Source organism: Ranitomeya imitator, chromosome 1 (assembly GCF_032444005.1).
Source record: "Ranitomeya imitator isolate aRanImi1 chromosome 1, aRanImi1.pri, whole genome shotgun sequence".
NCBI classification, from domain to species: Eukaryota; Metazoa; Chordata; class Amphibia; order Anura; family Dendrobatidae; genus Ranitomeya; species Ranitomeya imitator.
Window position 1 is genome coordinate 23,706,321 of NC_091282.1, and position 23,989 is coordinate 23,730,309.

The 23,989-nt window shown below is 47.4% G+C and overlaps 1 protein-coding gene across 1 annotated transcript in view; it reads left to right on the forward strand.

Annotated features, from left to right (window-relative positions):
• Window positions 1–3,105: 3,105 nt before the first annotated feature.
• The window catches only part of LOC138659112 (oocyte zinc finger protein XlCOF7.1-like), a 34,769-nt gene continuing 13,885 nt past the window's right edge, over window positions 3,106–23,989 (forward strand). Inside the window, exons 1-6 of the mRNA XM_069745882.1 lie at window positions 3,106–3,160; window positions 14,302–14,440; window positions 17,785–17,961; window positions 18,045–18,168; window positions 18,249–18,316; window positions 18,535–18,796. Of these exons, the coding sequence (XP_069601983.1) occupies window positions 14,363–14,440; window positions 17,785–17,961; window positions 18,045–18,168; window positions 18,249–18,316; window positions 18,535–18,796 (709 nt within the window). The 5' untranslated portion in view covers window positions 3,106–3,160; window positions 14,302–14,362. The remainder of the gene's footprint in view (window positions 3,161–14,301; window positions 14,441–17,784; window positions 17,962–18,044; window positions 18,169–18,248; window positions 18,317–18,534; window positions 18,797–23,989) is intronic.

A 23,989-nucleotide genomic window follows, 5' to 3' on the forward strand; every position in this document is an offset into this window, starting at 1 on the left:
CCGCTCCGCACACACTACACACACGGCTCCGCACACATTACACACACGGCTCCGCTCCGCACACATTACACACACGGCTCCGCACACATTACACACACGGCTCCGCTCCGCTCACATTACACACACGGCTCCGCTCCGCACACATTACACACACGGCTCCGCTCCGCACACATTACACACACGGCTCCGCTCCGCACACATTACACACACGGCTCCGCTCCGCACACATTACACACACGGCTCCGCTCCGCACACATTACACACACGGCTCCGCTCCGCTCACATTACACACACGGCTCCGCTCCGCACACATTACACACACGGCTCCGCTCCGCACACATTACACACACGGCTCCGCTCCGCACACATTACACACACGGCTCCGCTCCGCACACATTACACACACGGCTCCGCTCCGCACACATTACACACACGGCTCCGCTCCGCACACATTACACACACGGCTCCGCTCCGCACACATTACACACACGGCTCCGCTCCGCACACATTACACACACGGCTCCGCTCCGCACACATTACACATGGCTCCGCACACATTACACACGGCTCCGCACACATTACACACACGGCTCCGCTCCGCACACATTACACACACGGCTCCGCTCTGCACACATTACATACACGGCTCCGCTCCGCACACATTACACACGGCTCCGCACACATTACACACGGCTCCGCACACATTACACACACGGCTCCGCTCCGCACACATTACACACACGGCTCCGCTCCGCACACATTACACACACGGCTCCGCACACATTACACACACGGCTCCGCTCCGCACACATTACACACACGGCTCCGCACACATTACACACACGGCTCCGCTCCGCTCACATTACACACACGGCTCCGCTCCGCACACATTACACACACGGCTCCGCTCCGCACACATTACACACACGGCTCCGCTCACATTACACACACGGCTCCGCTCCGCACACATTACACACACGGCTCCGCTCTGCACACATTACACACACGGCTCCGCTCCGCACACATTACACACACGGCTCCGCTCCGCACACATTACACACGGCTCCGCACACATTACACACGGCTCCGCACACATTACACACACGGCTCCGCTCCGCACACATTACACACGCGGCTCCGCTCCGCACACATTACACACACGGCTCCGCACACATTACACACACGGCTCCGCACACATTACACACACGGCTCCGCTCCGCACACATTACACACACGGCTCTGCTCCGCACACATTACACACACGGCTCCGCTCCGCACACATTACACACACGGCTCCGCTCCGCACACATTACACACACGGCTCCGCTCCGCACACATTACACACACGGCTCCGCTCCGCACACATTACACACACGGCTCCGCTCCGCACACATTACACACACGGCTCCGCACACATTACACACACGGCTCCGCTCCGCACACATTACACACACGGCTCCGCTCCGCACACATTACACACACGGCTCCGCTCCGCACACATTACACACACGGCTCCGCTCCGCACACATTACACACACGGCTCCGCACACATTACACACACGGCTCCGCTCCGCACACATTACACACACGGCTCTGCTCCGCACACATTACACACACGGCTCTGCTCCGCACACATTACACACACGGCTCCGCTCCGCACACATTACACACACGGCTCCGCTCCTCACACATTACACACACGGCTCCGCTCCGCACACATTACACACACGGCTCCGCTCCGAGCACATTACATACACGGCTCCGCTCCGCACACATTACACACACGGCTCCGCTCCGCACACATTACATACACGGCTCCGCTCCGCACACATTACACACACGGCTCCGCTCCGCACACATTACACACACGGCTCCGCACACATTACACACACGGCTCCGCACACATTACACACACGGCTCCGCTCCGCACACATTACACACACGGCTCCGCTCCGAGCACATTACATACACGGCTCCGCTCCGCACACATTACACACACGGCTCCGCTCCGCACACATTACACACACGGCTCCGCTCCGCACACATTACACACACGGCTCCGCACACATTACACACACGGCTCCGCACACATTACACACACGGCTCCGCTCCGCACACATTACACACACGGCTCTGCTCCGCACACATTACACACACGGCTCTGCTCCGCACACATTACACACACGGCTCCGCTCCGCACACATTACACACACGGCTCCGCTCCGCACACATTACACACACGGCTCCGCACACATTACACACACGGCTCCGCTCCCCACACATTACACACACGGCTCCGCACACATTACACACACGGCTCCGCTCCTCGCACATTACACACACGGCTCCGCTCCGCACACATTACACACACGGCTCCGCTCCGCACACATTACACACACGGCTCCGCTCCACACACATTACACACACGGCTCCGCTCCGCGCACATTACACACACGGCTCCGCTCCGCGCACATTACACACACGGCTCCGCTCCGCACACATTACACACACGGCTCCGCTCCGCACACATTACACACACGGCTCCGCTCCTCACACATTACACACACGGCTCCGCTCCGCACACATTACACACACGGCTCCGCACACATTACACACACGGCTCCGCTCCGCACACATTACACACACGGCTCCGCTCCGCACACATTACACACACGGCTCCGCTCCTCACACATTACACACACGGCTCCGCTCCGCACACATTACACACACGGCTCCGCTCCTCACACATTACACACACGGCTCCGCTCCGCACACATTACACACATGGCTCCGCTCCGCACACATTACACACACGGCTCCGCTCCGCACACATTACACACACGGCTCCGCTCCTCACACATTACACACACGGCTCCGCTCCGCACACATTACACACACGGCTCCGCTCCGCACACATTACACACACGGCTCCGCTCCGCACACATTACACACACGGCTCCGCTCCGCACACATTACACACACGGCTCTGCTCCATCCTCCTCTATGACATTAGACATCATCCAGCACAGCAGAGTCCTGCAGACACTGAGAACCCTGGAGCTCCGCCCCCTGATCATGTGACTCCTCCCCATGTGACTGATCACATGACGGTGACGTCACACAGGTCCTGGCCGCACACGGGGCCGCTCTGCAGGTGGAGGTAGGTGTGGGTCCTCGGCTCCGGTCGCTGCCGGTTTTCTTCTCGTTCCTCCCTGGCTGTTCCCGGGTGCGGGCGGAGGTCGCGGTGCGGAGCTGATGGCGGCTCCTCTCTTCTGTACGTGGAGGGGATGAGCTGGAGGAGAGAACAATAGGGGGAGCGGAGCACAATCAGTTATTTGTACAGGACAGGTAGAGCAGGTTCTGGTCCCGGGCCTCCCTGCTGCACATGCGCACATTGTCCCCTGTAGACAGCTGTGATCCCTGTGATTATTGGGGGATTCAGCAGTGATGAGTTGTGGGGTCTTGTGTTGTTGTTGTAGGTGTAGAGATCCCGGCCGTATACAAACCGTGTGAACGGAGCCGACCGCGAACAGCAAATAGTGGATTTAGCCAACACAAAGGTTGTTAGAGCAAACATGGAGGAGACCGGGGACACAGGGGTGAGATTAGCCGTATCCGGACCACCGGACCTGTCCGTAATCTGTCACCGCTGGGCCACAATCGCCTCTTTATTTTTTGGAGGTCCGCCAACCTCTTAACCTCTTCTTCTTTTCCTGCAGGCCGCCAATCTACTCTTCTTTCTTTCCAGCAGGCTCGACAAGCTCTTCTTTTTTTCTTTCCTGCAGACCCGACAAGCTCTTCTTTTTTTCTTTCCTGCAGGCCCGACAAGCTCTTCTTTTTCTTTCCTGCAGACCCGACAAGCTCTTCTTTTTCTTTCCTGCAGCCCCGACAAGCTCTTCTTTTTTTCTTTCCTGCAGACCCGACAAGCTCTTCTTTTTTTCTTTCCTGCAGGCCCGACAAGCTCTTCTTTTTTTCTTTCCTGCAGGCTCGACAAGCTCTTCTTTTTTTCTTTCCTGCAGGCCCGACAAGCTCTTCTTTTTTCTTTCCTGCAGGCCCGACAAGCTCTTCTTTTTTCTTTCCAGCAGGCCCGACAAGCTCTTCTTTTTCTTTCCTGCAGGCCCGACAAGCTCTTAACCTCTTCTTCTTTTCCTGCAGGCCGCCAATCTACTCTTATTTCTTTCCTGCAGGCCCCACAAGCTCTTCTTTTTTTCTTTCCTGGAGACCCGACAAGCTCTTCTTTTTCTTTCCTGCAGGCCCCACAAGCTCTTCTTTTTTTCTTTCCTGCAGACCCGACAAGCTCTTCTTTTTTTCTTTCCAGCAGGCCCGACAAGCTCTTCTTTTTTTTCTTTCCTGCAGACCCGACAAGCTCTTCTTTTTTCTTTCCAGCAGGCCCGACAAGCTCTTCTTTTTCTTTCCAGCAGGCCCGACAAGCTCTTCTTTTTTTCTTTCCTGCAGGCTCGACAAGCTCTTCTTTTTTTCTTTCCTGCAGGCTCGACAAGCTCTTCTTTTTCTTTCCTGCAGGCCCGACAAGCTCTTCTTTTTTTCTTTCCTGCAGGCCCGACAAGCTCTTCTTTTTCTTTCCTGCAGGCCCGACAAGCTCTTCTTTTTTTCTTTCCAGCAGGCTCGACAAGCTCTTCTTTTTTTCTTTCCTGCAGGCCCGACAAGCTCTTCTTTTTTCTTTCCAGCAGGCCCGACAAGCTCTTCTTTTTCTTTCCTGCAGGCGCGACAAGCTCTTCTTTTTCTTTCCTGCAGGCCCGACAAGCTCTTCTTTTTTTCTTTCCTGCAGACCCGACAAGCTCTTCTTTTTCTTTCCTGCAGGCTCGACAAGCTCTTCTTTTTTTCTTTCCTGCAGACCCGACAAGCTCTTCTTTTTTTCTTTCCTGCAGGCCCGACAAGCTCTTCTTTTTCTTTCCTGCAGACCCGACAAGCTCTTCTTTTTCTTTCCTGCAGCCCCGACAAGCTCTTCTTTTTTTCTTTCCTGCAGACCCGACAAGCTCTTCTTTTTTTCTTTCCTGCAGGCCCGACAAGCTCTTCTTTTTCTTTCCTGCAGACCCGACAAGCTCTTCTTTTTTTCTTTCCTGCAGGCTCGACAAGCTCTTCTTTTTTTCTTTCCTGCAGGCCCGACAAGCTCTTCTTTTTTTCTTTCCTGCAGGCCCGACAAGCTCTTCTTTTTTCTTTCCTGCAGGCCCGACAAGCTCTTCTTTTTTCTTTCCAGCAGGACCAACAAGCTCTTCTTTTTCTTTCCTGCAGGCCCGACAAGCTCTTAACCTCTTCTTCTTTTCCTGCAGGCCGCCAATCTACTCTTATTTCTTTCCTGCAGGCCCCACAAGCTCTTCTTTTTTTCTTTCCTGGAGACCCGACAAGCTCTTCTTTTTCTTTCCTGCAGGCCCCACAAGCTCTTCTTTTTTTCTTTCCTGCAGACCCGACAAGCTCTTCTTTTTTTCTTTCCAGCAGGCCCGACAAGCTCTTCTTTTTTTTCTTTCCTGCAGACCCGACAAGCTCTTCTTTTTTCTTTCCAGCAGGCCCGACAAGCTCTTCTTTTTCTTTCCAGCAGGCCCGACAAGCTCTTCTTTTTTTCTTTCCTGCAGGCTCGACAAGCTCTTCTTTTTTTCTTTCCTGCAGGCTCGACAAGCTCTTCTTTTTCTTTCCTGCAGGCCCGACAAGCTCTTCTTTTTTTCTTTCCTGCAGGCCCGACAAGCTCTTCTTTTTCTTTCCTGCAGGCCCGACAAGCTCTTCTTTTTTTCTTTCCAGCAGGCTCGACAAGCTCTTCTTTTTTTCTTTCCTGCAGGCCCGACAAGCTCTTCTTTTTTCTTTCCAGCAGGCCCGACAAGCTCTTCTTTTTCTTTCCTGCAGGCGCGACAAGCTCTTCTTTTTCTTTCCTGCAGGCCCGACAAGCTCTTCTTTTTTTCTTTCCTGCAGACCCGACAAGCTCTTCTTTTTCTTTCCTGCAGGCCCCACAAGCTCTTCTTTTTTTCTTTCCTGCAGACCCGACAAGCTCTTCTTTTTTTCTTTCCTGCAGGCCCGACAAGCTCTTCTTTTTTTCTTTCCAGCAGGCCCGACAAGCTCTTCTTTTTTTTCTTTCCTGCAGGCCCGACAAGCTCTTCTTTTTCTTTCCTGCAGGCCCGACAAGCTCTTCTTTTTTTCTTTCCAGCAGGCCCGACAAGCTCTTCTTTTTTTCTTTCCTGCAGGCCCGACAAGCTCTTCTTTTTTCTTTCCAGCAGGCCCGACAAGCTCTTTTTTTTCTTTCCTGCAGGCCCGACAAGCTCTTCTTTTTCTTTCCTGCAGGCCCGACAAGCTCTTCTTTTTCTTTCCAGCAGGCCCGACAAGCTCTTCTTTTTTCTTTCTTGCAGGCCAGACAAGCTCTTCTTTTTCTTTCCTGCAGGCTCGACAAGCTCTTCTTTTTTTCTTTCCTGCAGACCCGACAAGCTCTTCTTTTTTCTTTCCTGCAGGCCCGACAAGCTCTTCTTTTTTTCTTTCCTGCAGACCCGACAAGCTCTTCTTTTTTTCTTTCCTGCAGACCCGACAAGCTCTTCTTTTTCTTTCCTGCAGGCGCGACAAGCTCTTCTTTTTCTTTCCTGCAGGCCCGACAAGCTCTTCTTTTTCTTTCCTGCAGGCCCGACAAGCTCTTCTTTTTTTCTTTCCTGCAGGCCCGACAAGCTCTTCTTTTTTTCTTTCCAGCAGGCCCGACAAGCTCTTCTTTTTTTTCTTTCCTGCAGGCCCGACAAGCTCTTCTTTTTTTCTTTCCTGCAGGCCCGACAAGCTCTTCTTTTTTCTTTCCTGCAGGCCCGACAAGCTCTTCTTTTTTTCTTTCCAGCAGGCCCGACAAGCTCTTCTTTTTTTCTTTCCAGCAGGCCCGACAAGCTCTTCTTCTTTTCCCGGCTATTCTTTTGATTACCCGAGCTGGTGTGACATTTGCAGGCTGCAATGATGGCGGCACACCAGCCTGGCTAATCAAAAGAAGAGCCTCTAGAAAAGAGGAGTTTAGTGGTCTTCCTGTCCTGCGGTCATAGATTACTGACCGGGCCAATGGTGCGCAGTCCGGCGACTCGATTATCTCATCTCCAGTAATATCAGCGCATCTGAAGGAAGTGGAGTCAGACTGACACCATGAGCGTAATCTTGCTTGTTTCGCTGCTAACAGGTGCCTTTGTCAGGGAAGGTCTGCCTTATGTTTTTCTATGGTCTATAATGACATTGTTTTATTGGCACAATGGTGCACACATCAATGTTAGAATGATCCCATATAAACAGATGTAAGGTTACTGCCTCGCTCTGGGCACGTGGGCAGTGAACATGTGTGATCTGGAGCAAGCGATCACTTATCCCATAATCACTCCGGTCTCTAATTGTTATGATCTCGTCTATCTTACTGTATTTATTGGGTAGAGTCTTCTATAGTATAAAATAAAGACTGGAGACGGCAGTCACCGGCACTTCTGAAAACTTATTTTGCATCTTCATTAAAAGTCACAAGCAGTGTAGACGCCAGCTGAAGCGTAAGCCAGGCGAAACCTCCTCAGCTCCTTGTTCCTGCTTCCTCCCCTATAGTTGTGTATTTTTAATGAAGATGGAATAAAGAATACGGCCTCGAATCATCATTTGGGATTTATTGAAGTCACTTTTTTTTCGTCCAGTGGTAACTCCTGAGATTTTATTGCTATTTTATTCATGGTTCATGAATTCATCACAATATCAAAAATTTTAGTTTTTTTGTGACTTTTTTCATCACCAAAAAGTTCCAATAATGCACCAAAGTGAAAACTCCAGAGACTTTATCCTAGGCAGGAACTTGAGTGAGATTCAACCCAAAATTGCATCTTTTGGTGAAAGTATTTGTCTGCTATATACTACATGGCTCCTATATACTACGAGGCCTGTGCTATATACTATGTGGCTGCTATATACATACATACATATTCTGGAGTACCCGATGCGTTAGAATCGGGCCACCATCTAGTTAATACACAATTGGTTATTATGCAACCCACCATTCCAAATATAAATTATAATACGCCACTGAGCCCCGTCTAGCTATACATAGCCACTTTCCCCACCTAATAAATATATAAATTAATTAGCACCTGTACTCTTTCCCCCAATTCATTACCAGTCATTGCATTCTCAATGACCCCACTATGTACCTCCCGCTCCCCCGACTCATTATATTTACATGCCCCTTCCGCCCCAATTCATTGTCATGTATTTTCTCCCACCCTCTATTCATTATCAACAGCTCTACCCCCACATTCAATACATCATTTACTCACCCACCCTCAAAATTATTTGCTCTCTCCCAATTATGATTTGCTCTCTCCACCCCCACCTTCAATTCAATTGCTGTCCCTCTTCCCTCACTCTCAATTCATCATTTGCTGTCTCCTGTCCCCTCCCCCACTTCATCATGTGCAGTCCTTCACCCCCACTTCATCATTTTCAGTCCCCTTTACCCCATGTCATCCATTGTAGTTTCTTTTAATCCCCACTTCATGTGCAGTCCCCCTTTAACCCCCTCCCCACATCATCATGTGCAGTTTCTTTAACCCCCCACATCATCATGTGCAGTCTCCCTTTAACCTCCCTCACCACATCATCATGTGCAGTCCCCCTTTACCCTCCCTCAACATCATCATGTGCAGTCCCCTTTACCAACATGTCATCCTTTGCAGTTCCTTTTAACCCCCCACTTCATGTGCAGTCCCCCTTTACCCACCACATCATCATGTGCAATCCCTTTTACTCCCATGTCATCCTTTGCAGTTCCTTTTAACCCCCTCCCCACATCATGTGCAGTCCCCCTTTAGCTCCCCACATCATCATGTGCAGTACCACTTTAACCCCCCTCCCCACATCGTCATGTGCAGTCCCCCTTCAACCCCCTCCCCACATCATGTGCAGTCCCCCTTTCACATCCCTCCCCACATCATCATGTGCAGTCCCCCTTTAACCCCCTCCACCTCATCATGTGCAGTCCCCCTTTATCCCCCTCCCCACCTCATCATGTGCAGTCCCCCTTACTCCTTCCCCTGTCATCATGTGCAATTCCTCCTTCCTTCACCCATTTAATTCATTTTGTACAGAAAACAAAAAAAAGTTTTGTATACTTACCTCAGTTGCTCCCCAGCAGCGCGTCTCTGCCGGCAGAGTCCGGTACATGTCCGGCGGCGCATACGCGACGGCGTCGTCGCGTACGCGCTGTCACCTGACATGAAGTGCATAGAAGACAGAGGGAGCAGGAGTTGCGCAGCCGTCAAGATAAGATGGCCGTGCACAGCTCTGGGAAAGCTCCCGGGCCCCATCGCCGATGTGTGTGCCGCAGCGCTCACCACTTTGCTGCAGGATGGGGCCCGATGAACAGTAGCACATAAGGGGGGCCACGGACCTGCGGGGCCCTCTGTGTTCTGCTGTTCACCGGGCCCCATACAGCAGTAAGGGCAGTAATGCCCTGATGGCGGCCCTGCTGATAGGTTTTGTGTTTATAAAAAAATATCGACCTAAATTTACCATTATCATAAATTATAATGTGCCACGAAAAAACATTCTCAAAATCACTGGGATTTGTTGAAGCGTTCCAGAGTTATTAAGTTACTAGATTGTGGCCCGATTCTAACGCATCGGGTATTCTAGAATATGCATGTCCCCGTAGTATATGGACAATGATGATTCCAGAATTTTCGGCAGACTGTGCCCGTCGCTGATTGGTCGAGGCAACCTTTATGACATCATCGTCGCCATGGCAACCATTATGACATCATCGTCGCTGTGCCCGTTGCTGATTGGTCGAGGCCTGGCGGCCTCGACCAATCAGAGACGCGGGATTTCTACGTCGATGCTGTGCCCGTCTCTGATTGGTCGAGGGCTGGCGGCCTCGACCAATCAGAGACGCGGGATTTCCTGGACAGACAGACGGAAAAACCCTTAGACAATTATATATATAGATTACCACATAAAGGGACACTGGTCAGATTTCAGAAATTTGGCTCGGTCACTAAGGGGTTAAAGCAGAGGTGGGGAACCTCAGGGCCATTTACGGCCCTCGATGACTTTTTATCAGGCCCCCGAGTAGATTCTCAGGGACCGCATTCTTGGGCAAGGAGCTGTATTTTGATTGCCACAAGCTCATTAGTTTCTTCTTGCTCTATTAGCGCACACACGCAGTGTTCACTACTGAACATTGAAGGGCATGCAATGAAAGATTACGTCCTGCCACCAATGCCGGAGTCAGGATGTACTTTGTGGGTCCCCGAAGGACGGTATAAATATCCAAATAGCCCTTCGCAGAAAGAAGATTCCTCACTCCTGGGTTAAAGTCTATAAATACAGATGATGCATGGAAGACAGACTTCAGTACTTCAATATCCATCCGAGATTCATTTGTTTCAGCCCCGTTACCTTGTGTGACAGGACGACACTTGTCTGATCTCGGTTAACAGAATTTTCCAAAGGAAAACCTACTTTACTTTTGTTCTACACATCAACCAATCACGGCTCTGTTTTCATGTTGTCCGAGCAACCAAGCAGAGCACAGCTTTCATTTTACCCAATCACAGCTTTGCTTTCACTTTACCTCACCACTGTGACTGAGGCCATTGTTTTTCCTGACAGGAAGGAGATGATATGAAGGAAACTTGATAGGTTTTACATTTCCTTCATACACTTCAATAAGTGTTAACGGCGTTATCTGACGGCCTCCTGGGAGCCCCTGAGAACGCTTGTTTGAATAGAGAATTTTGTGCTTCCATTTTTTCCCCTCACCTTTTTCCAGCCTTATGAGGCTTGTGTGTTGCGGGACGAGTTGTAGATTTGAATGACACAATCCATTTTACCATGTAATGTACTGAAAAAATGGGAAAAAATGTATTCCGAGTGAAGTGAAATTCTCAAAAAAATTACCTCAAATCTGCCATCCTGTTTTAGATTTTGTTTTTACATCGTGTATTTTTATTAAGGGGAAAACACGTGTTTTTCAAAAATTTAATATAATTTTTAAAACTTTTTTTTTTCTTAAACTTTATTGGATTGGAACCTGCGATCATTCGACCGCTTGTCACTGGGCTTCACAGGAGGACCAAGATGGCAATTACAGGGGTCTTCAGCAGTTCCCCAACTGCAGTGGCAATCAGACCGCATCCTGTGATTTTGTTGCTTGTGCCGATGTTAGCCTGTGCACGTGCACGTGTATGTGTTGACAATGGCATTTAAGTGGTTGTGAGCTTCTATAAACTTCAGTTAAAGTCGGTTGTCAGCTGTGTAACACAGCCAGCATCTGCCTGGTATGAAGCAGGCCCCACTCCTGAGCCGACTTTTTACTTTAACAGCCTATTAAAATACGTGTCCAGCATGACAAAGATGGCGATTGCTTTATTGATAAACGCTGGTCATGTAAGTGTAATAAGAAAGAGTTTGAGGAAAATTTTAGTCATCCACACGGTTCTGTTTCACCCGCTAATAGCCCTTCTGCCTGAGTGATCCGAGTCCCGTCTCTGCGGCGTCCATGGCGTCCATTGGTGTGAAGACGTCAGGGAAGGATCTTTGCTAAGACAGAGGGTGCGCCAACATCAGAATTCTGAGCACAGTTGGCTGCAGGAGGACCAAGCGTGGGAGAGACGAGCCCCCAAGGATAATATGACGAGGACAATTCGGACTTGTGACACAGTTTGGAGTGGTGGAAAAAAGCCACAGTATGGTGCCAACTATTCTTACGAATTCACACCATCTCTAGCTCTAAGCTACTGTATATTCTGTAAAACATTTCTAGATGTAGCTGGTAGAGTTGGTGCCACTCTATTCGCATGTCCCAATCCATCGGCCATGACAGTCATATGTGGCTGGCTGCAGATAGAGAGCTGGAGAACTATATTTTCATCATAGGGTGTTAATGAAAGTAAGAAGCCGGGTTCGGAACTCGCCATACCAGGCAGATTCCGGTTGTTTTGCATGACTGGCATCTATCTGTAACTGCAGAGTCCAGAGCTAGCTCTTATCACTGCTGTTTAACCATTTCAGTGCCCCTCTCCACTGCCGGCAGTTTTTTTTTTTGTCATTGGTCTCTGGCAATACAATGGCAGCCAAGAACCTGCAGAAGGCCTCCACCACTGCCATGTTAGGCTACGTTCACATTAGCGTTGCGTCGGGGGCAGCCGTGGCGACGCATGCGTCATGCGCCCCTATATTTAACATGGGGGTCGCATGGACATGCGTTGCTCTTGCATTTTGTGATGCATGCGTCACTTTGGCGCAACTGTCAGGGCATGATGCAGTTTTTTCTGCACCAAAAATCATGAAAAAATGAACCCATGCGTCGCAAAATGCTGCGTTGTGCATGCGTTCACATTTGCATTGTGCGCTGCGTCGCCGACGCTGCACCGCACAACGCAAATGTGAACTTAGCCTTAGTCTTCCTGAGAGGCTCCTCAATTCCATTATATACTGCAGTACTGTGCCAGTATATAGTGTTATCAGTCAGATGCCCACAGGCTCCAGTCCCCAAGGGGAACTAAAAACACAAATAAAAATCCAAAAAATATATAATTTTTAAATATTAAAGCTTTAATTTCCCTCGCAAAAATAGTTTGTTTTTTTGTTTTTAAATGAGGTATTTGATATTGTTGTGACCAAAATAGTGTGATATTACAAAATATAAAAAAGATTTAAGCCATACATTAAATTCCACAAAAAAAAGCTGTATAATGAATTTCCATTTTTTTTTTGGTCACCACACTTTCCCCCAAAATGCGCTAAGAGGTTAGCTCAGCATGAAAAATTAAACAACGACCTTCACAGCTGCGGATCTCATATTTTGTTTTTTTCAACAAATTTCAGAATTTTGTTTTTTTGACACTAGACTATATAAAATCTAGATAATTTTGCTATTGCTGTAATCATACTGACCTGGAGAATCATCTGGCCAGATACATTTTTACTACACAATGAACACTATTTTTAGTTTGCAATTTTATTGTACTTTTTTGTTTTCCCGTTTCTGAATAAAATTGCACAAAAAAAAAAACTGTAGTAGGAAATTATGGTGTAGTCCTCATCATGTAGCAGCTAATAAAGGCTACACCATCACTTCCTATTACTCAACTGATTATTTCCAGTCTAGGTGACTGAGTTTCATGGAGAAGATGGCCTCTGTAAGAGGTGTGTTAAGACTTTGTGTGCGACCTCCTCTGAGCAACGAGCTGCTTCATTTGGTGTACCCGCAATAAAATTTATTAGTAAATGTAAAGATAAAAAAAATTATCCGAGGCACACTGTAACCTCTGATATGTTCTACGGGGGGCAAGATGGCGCCATATCAATTTGTAAACTTGTAAGATGGGTAGAGAGGTTCAGCTGTGTGGCACAGCGCTAGGATAAAATGTCAAAGCACACCACCGATTCTTCTGTGGTGACCCCAGTATACCCGTTCTGTAAGTTGGAACATGACCGGGAAAAAACCACCCTAAGGCCGGCTTCACATTCAGCGTATGAAAATACGGTCCGTATATTACGGCCGTAATACGCTGAAAAGTCCCGAAAATAGTGGTCCGTAGCTCCTCCGTAGGCAGGGTGTTTCAGCGTTTTTTGCGCATGGCATCCTCCGTATGTAATCCGTATGTCATCCGTACTGCGTGTTTTTATCGCAGGCTTGCAAAACCGACATACGGCTATACAAGGGATCCATGTGTCAAAAAACAAAACATATATACTGTATGTATATATATATATATATATATATATATATATATATATATATATATATCAGTAGACACATATATGTATATAAATATTTCATCCAGCGCGATGTAGCAGAAAGTCGGTAATTCAATTACCGGCTTTTGCTTTCTCCTTCCTAAAACCCGACATGATATGAGACATGGTTACATACAGTAAACCATCTCATATCACCATTTGTTTTGCATATTCCACACTACTAATGTCAGTAGTGTGTCTATGCAAAATTTGGCCGTTCTAGCTAGTAAATTAAGGGGTTAAATGGCGGAAAAAATTGACGTGGGCTCCCGCACAATTTTCTCCGCTAGAGTAGTAAAGCCAGTGACTGAGGGCAGATATTAATAGCCTGGAGAGGGTCCACGGTTATTGCCCCCCCCCCCCCCGGCTAAAAACATCTGCCCCCAGCCACCCCAGAAAAGGCACATCTGGAAGATGCACCTATTCTGGCACTTGAGGTGAGTGGGATAACTAGTCACCAAGGTGTCGCCCCTGCTAGTTCATTAAGTGTTTCCTCTTAATATATCCGGTAATTGTATCTTCTGCATGGAATTGATTATTATTTTCCATTGTCTCCTCTTACTTCAGGTTCTTGCAATAAAGGATCCTTTCTCTTCACTATAAAATAATTTTCCTGATTCAACCGAGGATGAATAAGGACAGACACAAGATGGCAGAGAAGTTATTTAGTCTCACTCTAGAGATAATCTTCCAGCTTACTGGAGAGGTGAGAGGCTCTGATGTCATCACGTGACCTCTTTATGTATTATTATTATTTATTATTATTATAGCGCCATTTATTCCATGGCGCTTTACATGTGAGGAGGGGTATACATAATAAAAACAGGTACAATAATCTTGAACAATACAAATCACAACTGGTACAGGAGGACAGAGGACCCTGCCCGCGAGGGCTCACAATCTACAAGGGATGGGTGAGGATACAGTAGGTGAGGATCGAGCTGGTCGTGCAGTGGTTTGGTCGATCGGTCGTTACTTCAGGTTGTAGGCTTACCGGAAGAGGTGGGTCTTCAGGTTCTTTTTGAAGGTTTCGATGGTAGGTGAGAGTCTGATATGTTGTGGTAGAGAGTTCCAGAGTAGGGGTGTTGCGCGAGAGAAATCTTGTATGCGATTGTGGGAAGAGGAGATAAGAGGAGAGTAGAGAAGGAGATCTTGTGAGGATCGGAGGTTGCGTGCAGGAAAGTACAGGGACATGAGGTCGCAGATGTATGGAGGAGACAGGTTGTGGATGGCTTTGTACGCCATGGTTAGGGTTTTATACTGGAGATTGACAGAGGGGAGAGGCCGGGGAATAGCGGGGGGACAGGTGGATTAGTCGGGCAGCTGATAGATTGGAGGGGTGCGAGAGTGTTAGAGGGGAGGCCACAGAGCAGGAGGTTACAGTAGTCGAGGCGGGAGATGATGATGGCATGGACTAGGGTTTTAGGGTTTTTGCAGATTCTTGGTTTAGGAATGTACAGATCCTTGAAATATTTTTGAGTTGAAGGCGGCAGGAAGTGGAAAGGGCTTGGATATGCGGTTTGAAGGAGAGATCAGTGTCAAGGATTACCCAGAGACAGCGAGCTTGTGGGACTCGGGAGAGTGGGCAGCCGTTTACTGTAATGGATAGGTTCGTTGGGGGAGGGGGTCGCGGGAGATGGGGGGGAAAGACAATGAATTCTGTTTTGTCCATATTAAGTTTTAGAAATCTAGCGGAAAAGGATGAAATAGCGGATAGACATTGAGGGATTCTGGTTAGTAGGGTGGTGATATCTGGTCCAGAGATGTAGATCTGTGTGTCATCAGCATAGAGATGATACTGAAAACCGTGAGATTCTATGAGCTGTCCCAGGCCAAAAGTGTAAATGGAGAAGGGCAGGGGCCCTAGAACTGAACCTTGTGGGACTCCGACAGATAGGGGGCGAGGTGAGGAGGTGGTGTGTGAGTGGGAGACGCTGAATGTCCGGTCTGTTAGGTATGATGAGATCCAGGATAGGGCCAAGTCTGTGATGCCAAGGGATGAGAAGGTCTATAGTAATAAGGAATGGTCCACTGTGTCAAAGGCAAAGGTCAGGTCCAGGAGGAGGAGGATAGAGTACTGTCGCTTGCTCTTGGCGGTTAATAGGTCATTGGTGACCTTAGTTAGGGCAGTTTCAGTGGAGTAGTGTGACCGGAAGCCTGATTGTAAGCGGTCGAAAAGAGAGCAGGAAGATAGATGGGAGGACAGTTCAAGATGGACGTGATGTTCCAGTAGTTTTGAGGCATAGGGGAGAAGTGATATAGGGCGATAGCTAGATACAGAGGATAGGTCAAGAGAGGGCTTTTTGAGGATAGGTGTGATTGAGGCATGTTTAAAGCTTGAGGGGAAAACACCAGTTGTTAGTGATAGGTTGAAGAGATGGGTTAGAGTTGGGATTAAGACTGTGGCGAGGTTTGGGATGAAGTGGGAAGGGATCGGGTCAAGTGCACAGGTGGTGAGATGCGATTTTGAGAGTAGAGTAGAGTGGAGAGTCGATCTTCTGTGATGGTGGAGAAGTTTTTTTTCAAGGTGGAGGGATGGGTAGTTGGGAGGAAGGGCTCTGGGGGTTGTTGACCAAAACTGTCTCTAATGCTATCAATCTTCTGCTTGAAAAATGAGGCAAATTCTTCAGCTGAGATGAGTGGTGAAGGAGGAGGTGCTGGGGAATGGAGGAGAGAATTGAAGGTGTTGAATAACTGTTTAGGGTTGTGAGACAGGGAGGATATGAGACGAGAAGTAGGTTTGTTTAGCTGTGGTGAGTGTGGTCTTGAAAGTAGTGAGGGACTGTTTGAATGCGATGAAGTGCTCGTTGGAGTGGGATCTTTTCCATCTCCGCTCTGCAGCCCTGGAAGCTCACCTCAGTTCTTTGGTCAGGCTGGTGTGCCAGGGCTGTCTGTTGATTTTGCGAGCTTTGGTATGTGTGAGAGGGGCAAGAGATTCCAAAGCTGCAGCTATTGTAGTGTTATATAGAGCGGCAGCGTCATCCGCATTGTGTAGGGAACTTATGTCTGTGAGAGGGAGGAGGGATTCAGAGTGAATGTAGATCAAGGTGTTTAAGATTTCTGCGAGGCTGTGCAAGTTTGTGGGGTGGGGATTGTAGACAAGGCGTGGAGAGGGAAGAGAATGTGAGTAGATTGTGGTCAGAAAGAGGAAGAGGTGAGTTAGAGAGGTTAGATAGGGAGCAGAGGCGGGCGAAGATGAGGTCCAATGTGTGGCCATCTTTGTGAGTGGCTGCAGAAGACCATTGAGTGAGGCCGAAGGAGGAAGTGAGAGATAGAAGTTTAGTGGCAGCTGAGAGGGAAGTGTCAATGGGGATGTTGAAGTCGCCCATGATGATAGTGGGGATGTCCGCAGAAAGGAAATGAAGTAGCCAGGTGGTGAAGTGGTCAAAGAAGGTGGTGGCTGGCCCTGGGGGGCGGTAAATGACAGCAATTTGGAGGTTGGTGGGGGCAAAGATGCGCACAGAGTGCACCTCAAAGGAAGGGAGAGTAACAGAGGGTGGCAGTGGAATTGGGGTGAAGGAGCAGTTATCTGACAGGAGAAAACCAACTCCTCCGCCATGCTTGCTGCTGCTGCGGGGTGTGTGAGAAAGGTGGAAGCCACCATAGGAAAGTGCAGCAGGGGAGGCTGTGTCAGAAGGGGTGAGCCAGGTTTCAGTGATGGCGAGGAAGGAAAGTTTGGTAGTAACAAAAAGATCATGGATGTAGGAAAGCTTGTTGCAGATAGAGCGAGCGCTCCACAGAGCTCATGTTATTGGGACTGGGGAAGTGGGGGCTGGGCGAATGGGTATAAGGTTAGAGAGGTTACGGAAGGTTGTGATAGAGCGTGGATGTATGGGAAAAACAGGTGATATGACTGGAAAGGTAAGAGGCTCTGATGTCATCACATGACATTATTATCTATGGGAATAACGGGGGATATGACCAGAGCGGTGAGAGGTTCTGATGTCATCACATGACATCATTATTTCTGGGAATAACCGGTGATCTGACCGGAGAGGAGATGGACTCTGGAGATGTCCGTAGTGATATTATTAATGTCTCCACACTCAGGATTACACAGTAATGAAGACCTCTAGTGATCGCTGTCAGGCCCCTGTGTCTGAAGGACGAGAAGGAAACCTGAGCCCAATCCTGGAGCCTCCACCTCACCCCCGGATACATGAGGACATCAATGACCAGAAGATCCTAGCACTCACCAACAAGATGATTGAGCTGCTGACTGGAGAGGTGACACTGCTGGGAATGCTGGGACATTATACAGGACAGCACTGGAGGATTCTGGGTGATGACGGTATCATTGTGTGTGTCAGGTTCCTATAAGGTGTCAGGACGTCACCATCTATTTCTCCATGGAGGAGTGGGAGTATCTAGAAGGACACAAGGATCGGTACCAGGAGGCGATGATGGAGGAGCACCGGCCCCGCACATCACCAGGTAATAGACAGGACTAAATACACACGGCCTATAATTCTCTGTATGTAATAATGATGTCAGTCCTGACTGTGTCTCCTCAGTTCTCTCCAGTAAGAGGACAACCCCAGAGAGATGTCCCGCTCCTCCTCCTCCTCCACAGGACCATCAGGTAGATGGAGATCTCCCTATGATGTGTAGACGGCTGTGACGTCCTTGTGTTCAGTCTTGTTTTCTCCTCCAGTATTATATGTTTTATACTTGTGTAATGAGAGCGGTGGAGACGTCAGGATCACAGCTGACCACAGACATCACATGTCCAGATCTTCTCACAATTATTCTCGGGGACTTCTCCGATCATCGGGGACTTTTACAATATTTGTTTTGCAGGTTTTGGATCTGGCTAAAGATCTGAACAGTATTAATGCTGCAGAGGAAAATGTGAGGGGCGATCAGCGGAGTGAAGAGGAGACCCCTAATGTGAGGGACGATCAGCAGTGTAAAGAGGAGACCCCTAATGTGAGGGACGATCAGCAGTGTAAAGAGGAGACCCCTAATGTGAGGGATGATCAGCAGTGTAAAGAGGAGACCCCTAATGTGAGAAACAATGATCAGTGGTGTATGGAGGAGACCTCTACAGATAACCGCCCAGGTGAGAAGTATTTTGAAATGAGTGGCTGGATTCGAGTCACTGCAAATTCACTTACTCCACCATTCAATTCACCAGGATCCTTTTTCCTTCTCTCTCTTTGCTCTCCCTCTCTCTTTCTCCACTCTGTATCCCTTTCTGTCTCTCTGTTTTGAAGAAAATTTGGTAAATTCGAATCTCAAAGAATACGCCCATCTCTAGTAGTAACCATGAAATAAAGGAGTACAAATTCCTCTCATTCACCAGCTGTAAATGTAGTTTGTGTTTTAAGCTGCAGATTTCCAAATTTAGTCAAAATAAATATTGTAATTCAAGATAGTGGTAAAATTTGTTTGATATGACTTGCATTTATTTGTGACAAATCGGAAATTTGGCAAAAATTGTTAAAATGCTGCAATTTTTAAACTTTATTCTTATGCCCTTAAATCAGAGAGTTACGTCGTACAAAATAGTTAATAAATTACATTTCCCACATGTCTACTTTACATCAGCACAATTTTAGAAGCGTAATTTTTTTTTGTTAGGAAGTTATAAGGGTTAAAAGTTGACCAGCGATTTCTCATTTTTCCAACAAAATTTACAAACCATTTTTTAAGAACCACATCACATTTGATGTGTCTTTGAGAGACCTATGATGACAGAAAGTACCCCCTCATTGACGTTCTATAAACTGTACCCCTCAAGGTGCTCAAAAACACATTCAAGAAGGTTATTAACCCTTCAGGTGCTTCACAGGAATTCATGGAATGTGGAAGGAAAAAATGAAGTATTAACTGTTTTTCACAAAAAAAATACTTTAGACCCCAATTTTTTTATTTTAACAAGGCTAACAGGAGAAAATGGACCACGAAATGTGTTGGGCAATTTCTCCTGAGTATGCCAATAACCACTATGTGGAGGAAAACTACTGTTTGGGTGCATGGCATTGCTCGAAAGGGATGGAGCGCCTTTTGACTTTTTCCATGAAAAATTGGCTGCAATCGAGAGCGGACACCATGTCTTCTTTGGAGAGCCCCTGATGTACCTAAGCAATGGAAACCCACCACAAGTGACCCCATTTTGGAAACTCGACCTCTGAAGGAATTTATCTAGATGTGTGCTGAGCATCTTGAACCCCCAGGTACTTCACAGAAGTTTTTAACGTTGAGCGGTGGAAAAAAAAAAAAAGTTTTTAGCCTCTTTTTTTTTTTTAATTATTTTCACAAGGGTAACGGGAGACAATGCATCATATACTTTAGTGTGCAATTTCTTCTGAGTACGCTGACACCCCATATGTGGATGAAAACAACGTTTCAGGCACAGTGCAGAGCTCGGAAGGGAAGATGCGCCATATTGGAGTTCAGATGTTGCTGGACTGATTTGAGGGTGCCATGTTACATTGGCAGAACCTCGGAGGTGCCAGAACAGCAGAACCCCACCTCCCCAACCATAAGTGACCCCATTTTACCATCTACACCTCTCAATGAATTAATCTAGGGGTGCAGTGAACATATTGACACCACAGGTGTGTCACAGAATTTTATACCAGTGAAGGAAAAATAATTACATTTTTACCACAAAAATTTTGTTTTAGCCCACATTTTACATTTTCACACTGAGAAATGGGTAGAAATGGCACCAAATTTGTTCCACAATTTCTACTGAATGTGGCAATACCCCATATGTGGCTGTACAGTACTACTTAGCCATACGGAGAGACTCGGGAGGAACAGAGCGCTATTTGTGTTGTGAATTCTGTGGCTGAGTTCACTTCTGTGGTCACAAGTGGTATTGCAGTCTCTGGGCTTCCTCCCTCAGGTGTTTTGGTGAGCTCGTTGGCTGCCTTGCTATTTAGCTCCACCTGAGTCTGTCTTCCTTGCTCCTTGTCAATGTTCCAGTGTTGGATCTGAGCTACTGCATCTTTCCTTGGGCCTGCTGCTCTGCTAGATAAGTGCTTCTAGTTTGTTTTCTGTTTTTTCTGTCCAGCTTGCTATTAACTTTTGCTGGAAGCTCTGAGAAGCAAAGGGGTGCACCGCCGTGCTGTTAGTTCGGCACGGTGGGTCTTTTTGCCCCTTTGCGTGGTTTTCGTTTTAGGGTTTTTTGTAGACTGCATAGTTCTCTTTGCTATCCTCGCTCTGTCTAGAATATCGGGCCTCACTTTGCTGAATCTATTTCATTCCTACGTTTGTCTTTTCATCTTGCTAACAGTCATTATATGTGGGGGGCTGCCTATTCCTTTGGGGTATTTCTCTGAGGTAAGTCAGGCTTGTATTTCTATCTTCAGGCTAGTCAGCTCCTCGGGCAGTGCCGAGTTGCATAGGTAGTTGATAGGCGCAATCCACTGCTGCTTATAGTTGTGTGAGGATAGATCAGGTACTGCAGTCTACAGAGATTCCACGTCTCAGAGCTCGTCCTATTGTTTTTGGTTATTGCCAGATCTCTGTATGTGCGCTGATTACTGCACGCTGTGTTGCCTGATTGCCAGCCATAACAGTACAAGGAGCCCTTCAATGATTTCCAATAGAGGGAAAAAAGAAATCCTGACATCATTTTTTTTTCTTAGCTCTGTCTTCAGTCTTTTTTTTCCCCTAGACATTAGAGTGCTTCAGGACACAGCTGTGGACATGGATATTCAGGCTCTGTGCTCCTCAATGGATAATCTCGTTGTAAATGTACAAAAGATTCAAGATACTATTGATCAGAAATCGATGCTAGAACCAAGAATTCCGATTCCTGATTTGTTTTTTGGTGACAGAACTAAGTTCCTGAGCTTCAGAAATAATTGTAAGCTATTTTTGGCCTTGAAACCTCATTCTTCTGGTAATCCTATTCAACAGGTTTTGATTATTATTTCTTTTTTGCGCGGCGACCCACAGGACTGGGCGTTTTCTCTTGCACCAGGAGATTCTGCATTGAGTAATGTTGATGCATTTTTCCAGGCGCTGGGATTGCTTTACGATGAGCCTAATTCAGTGGATCAAGCTGAGAAAAATCTGCTGGCTTTATGCCAGGGTCAGGATGATGTAGAAGTATATTGTCAGAAATTTAGGAAATGGTCAGTACTCACTCTGTGGAATGAATCTGCACTAGCGGCTTTGTTCAGAAAGGGTCTCTCTGAAGCTCTTAAGGATGTAATGGTGGGATTTCCTATGCCTGCTGGTTTGAATGAGTCTATGTCCTTGGCCATTCAGATCGGTCGTCGCTTGCGCGAGCGTAAATCTGTGCACCATCTGGCGGTATTGTCTGAGAGTAAGCCTGAGCCTATGCAGTGCGACAGGACTATGACTAAAGTAGAACGGCACGAACACAGACGTCTGAACAGACTGTGTTTCTATTGTGGTGATTCTACTCATGCTATTTCTAATTGTCCTAAACGCACTAGGCGGTTCGATAGCTCTGCCGTTATTGGTACTGTACAGTCCAAATTCCTTTTGTCCATTACCTTAATGTGCTCTTTGTCATCATATTCTGTCATGGCGTTTGTGGATTCAGGCGCTGCCCTGAATCTGATGGATTTGGATTATGCTAAACGTTGTGGATTTTTCTTGGAGCCTTTGCGGTGTCCTATTCCGTTGAGAGGAATTGATGCTACACCTTTGGCCAAGAATAAGCCTCAGTACTGGGCCCAGCTGACCATGTGCATGGCTCCTGCACATCAGGAAGTTATTCGCTTTTTGGTACTGCATAATTTGCATGATGTGGTCGTGTTGGGGTTGCCATGGCTACAAACCCATAATCCAGTATTGGATTGGAACTCTATGTCGGTAACCAGCTGGGGTTGTCAGGGAGTACATGGTGATGTTCCATTTTTGTCTATTTCGTCATCCATTCCTTCTGACATCCCAGAGTTCTTGTCGGACTTTCAGGATGTATTTGAAGAGTCCAAGTCTGATGCCCTACCTCCGCATAGGAATTGTGATTGTGCTATCGATTTGATTCCTGGTAGTAAATTCCCTAAGGGTCGTTTATTTAATTTGTCCGTACCTGAACACACCGCTATGCGCAGTTATGTGAAGGAGTCCCTGGAGAAGGGACATATTCGCCCATCGTCGTCACCATTGGGAGCAGGGTTCTTTTTTGTAGCCAAGAAGGATGGTTCGCTAAGACCGTGTATTGATTACCGCCTTCTTAATAAGATCACTGTTAAGTTTCAGTATCCCTTGCCATTGATTTCTGACTTGTTTGCTCGGATTAAGGGGGCTAGTTGGTTTACTAAGATTGATCTTCGTGGTGCGTATAATCTGGTGAGAATCAGGCAGGGAGATGAATGGAAAACGGCATTTAATACGCCCGAGGGTCATTTTGAGTATCTGGTGATGCCGTTCGGACTTGCCAATGCTCCATCTGTTTTTCAGTCTTTTATGCATGACATTTTCCGTGAGTATCTGGATAAATTCTTGATTGTTTACTTGGATGACATTTTGATCTTCTCAGATGATTGGGAGTCTCATGTGAAGCAAGTCAGAATGGTTTTCCAGGTACTGCGTGCTAATTCCTTGTTCGTGAAGGGATCAAAGTGTCTCTTCGGTGTGCAGAAAGTTTCATTTTTGGGGTTCATCTTTTCCCCTTCTACTATCGAGATGGATCCGGTTAAGGTTCAGGCCATCCAGGATTGGACTCAGCCGACATCTCTAAAAAGTCTGCAGAAATTCCTGGGCTTTGCTAATTTTTATCGTCGCTTCATCTGTAATTTTTCTAGCATTGCCAGACCATTGACCGATTTGACCAAGAAGGGTGCTGATTTGGTTAATTGGTCTTCTGCTGCCGTGGAAGCTTTTCAGGAGTTGAAGCGTCGTTTTTGCTGTGCCCCTGTGTTGTGTCAACCTGATGTTTCTCTTCCGTTCCAGGTCGAGGTTGATGCTTCTGAGATTGGTGCAGGGGCGGTTTTGTCACAGAGAGGTTCTGGTTGCTCAGTGTTCAAACCATGTGCTTTCTTTTCCAGGAAATTTTCTGCTGCTGAGCGTAATTATGATGTGGGCAACCGAGAGTTGCTGGCCATGAAGTGGGCATTCGAGGAGTGGCGTCATTGGCTTGAGGGTGCTAAGCATCGCGTGGTGGTTTTGACTGATCATGAGAACCTTACTTATCTTGAGTCTGCCAAGCGCTTGAATCCTAGACAGGCCCGTTGGTCGTTATTTTTTGCTCGTTTTGATTTTGTGATTTCATACCTTCCGGGCTCTAAAAATGTGAAGGCGGATGCTCTGTCTAGGAGTTTTG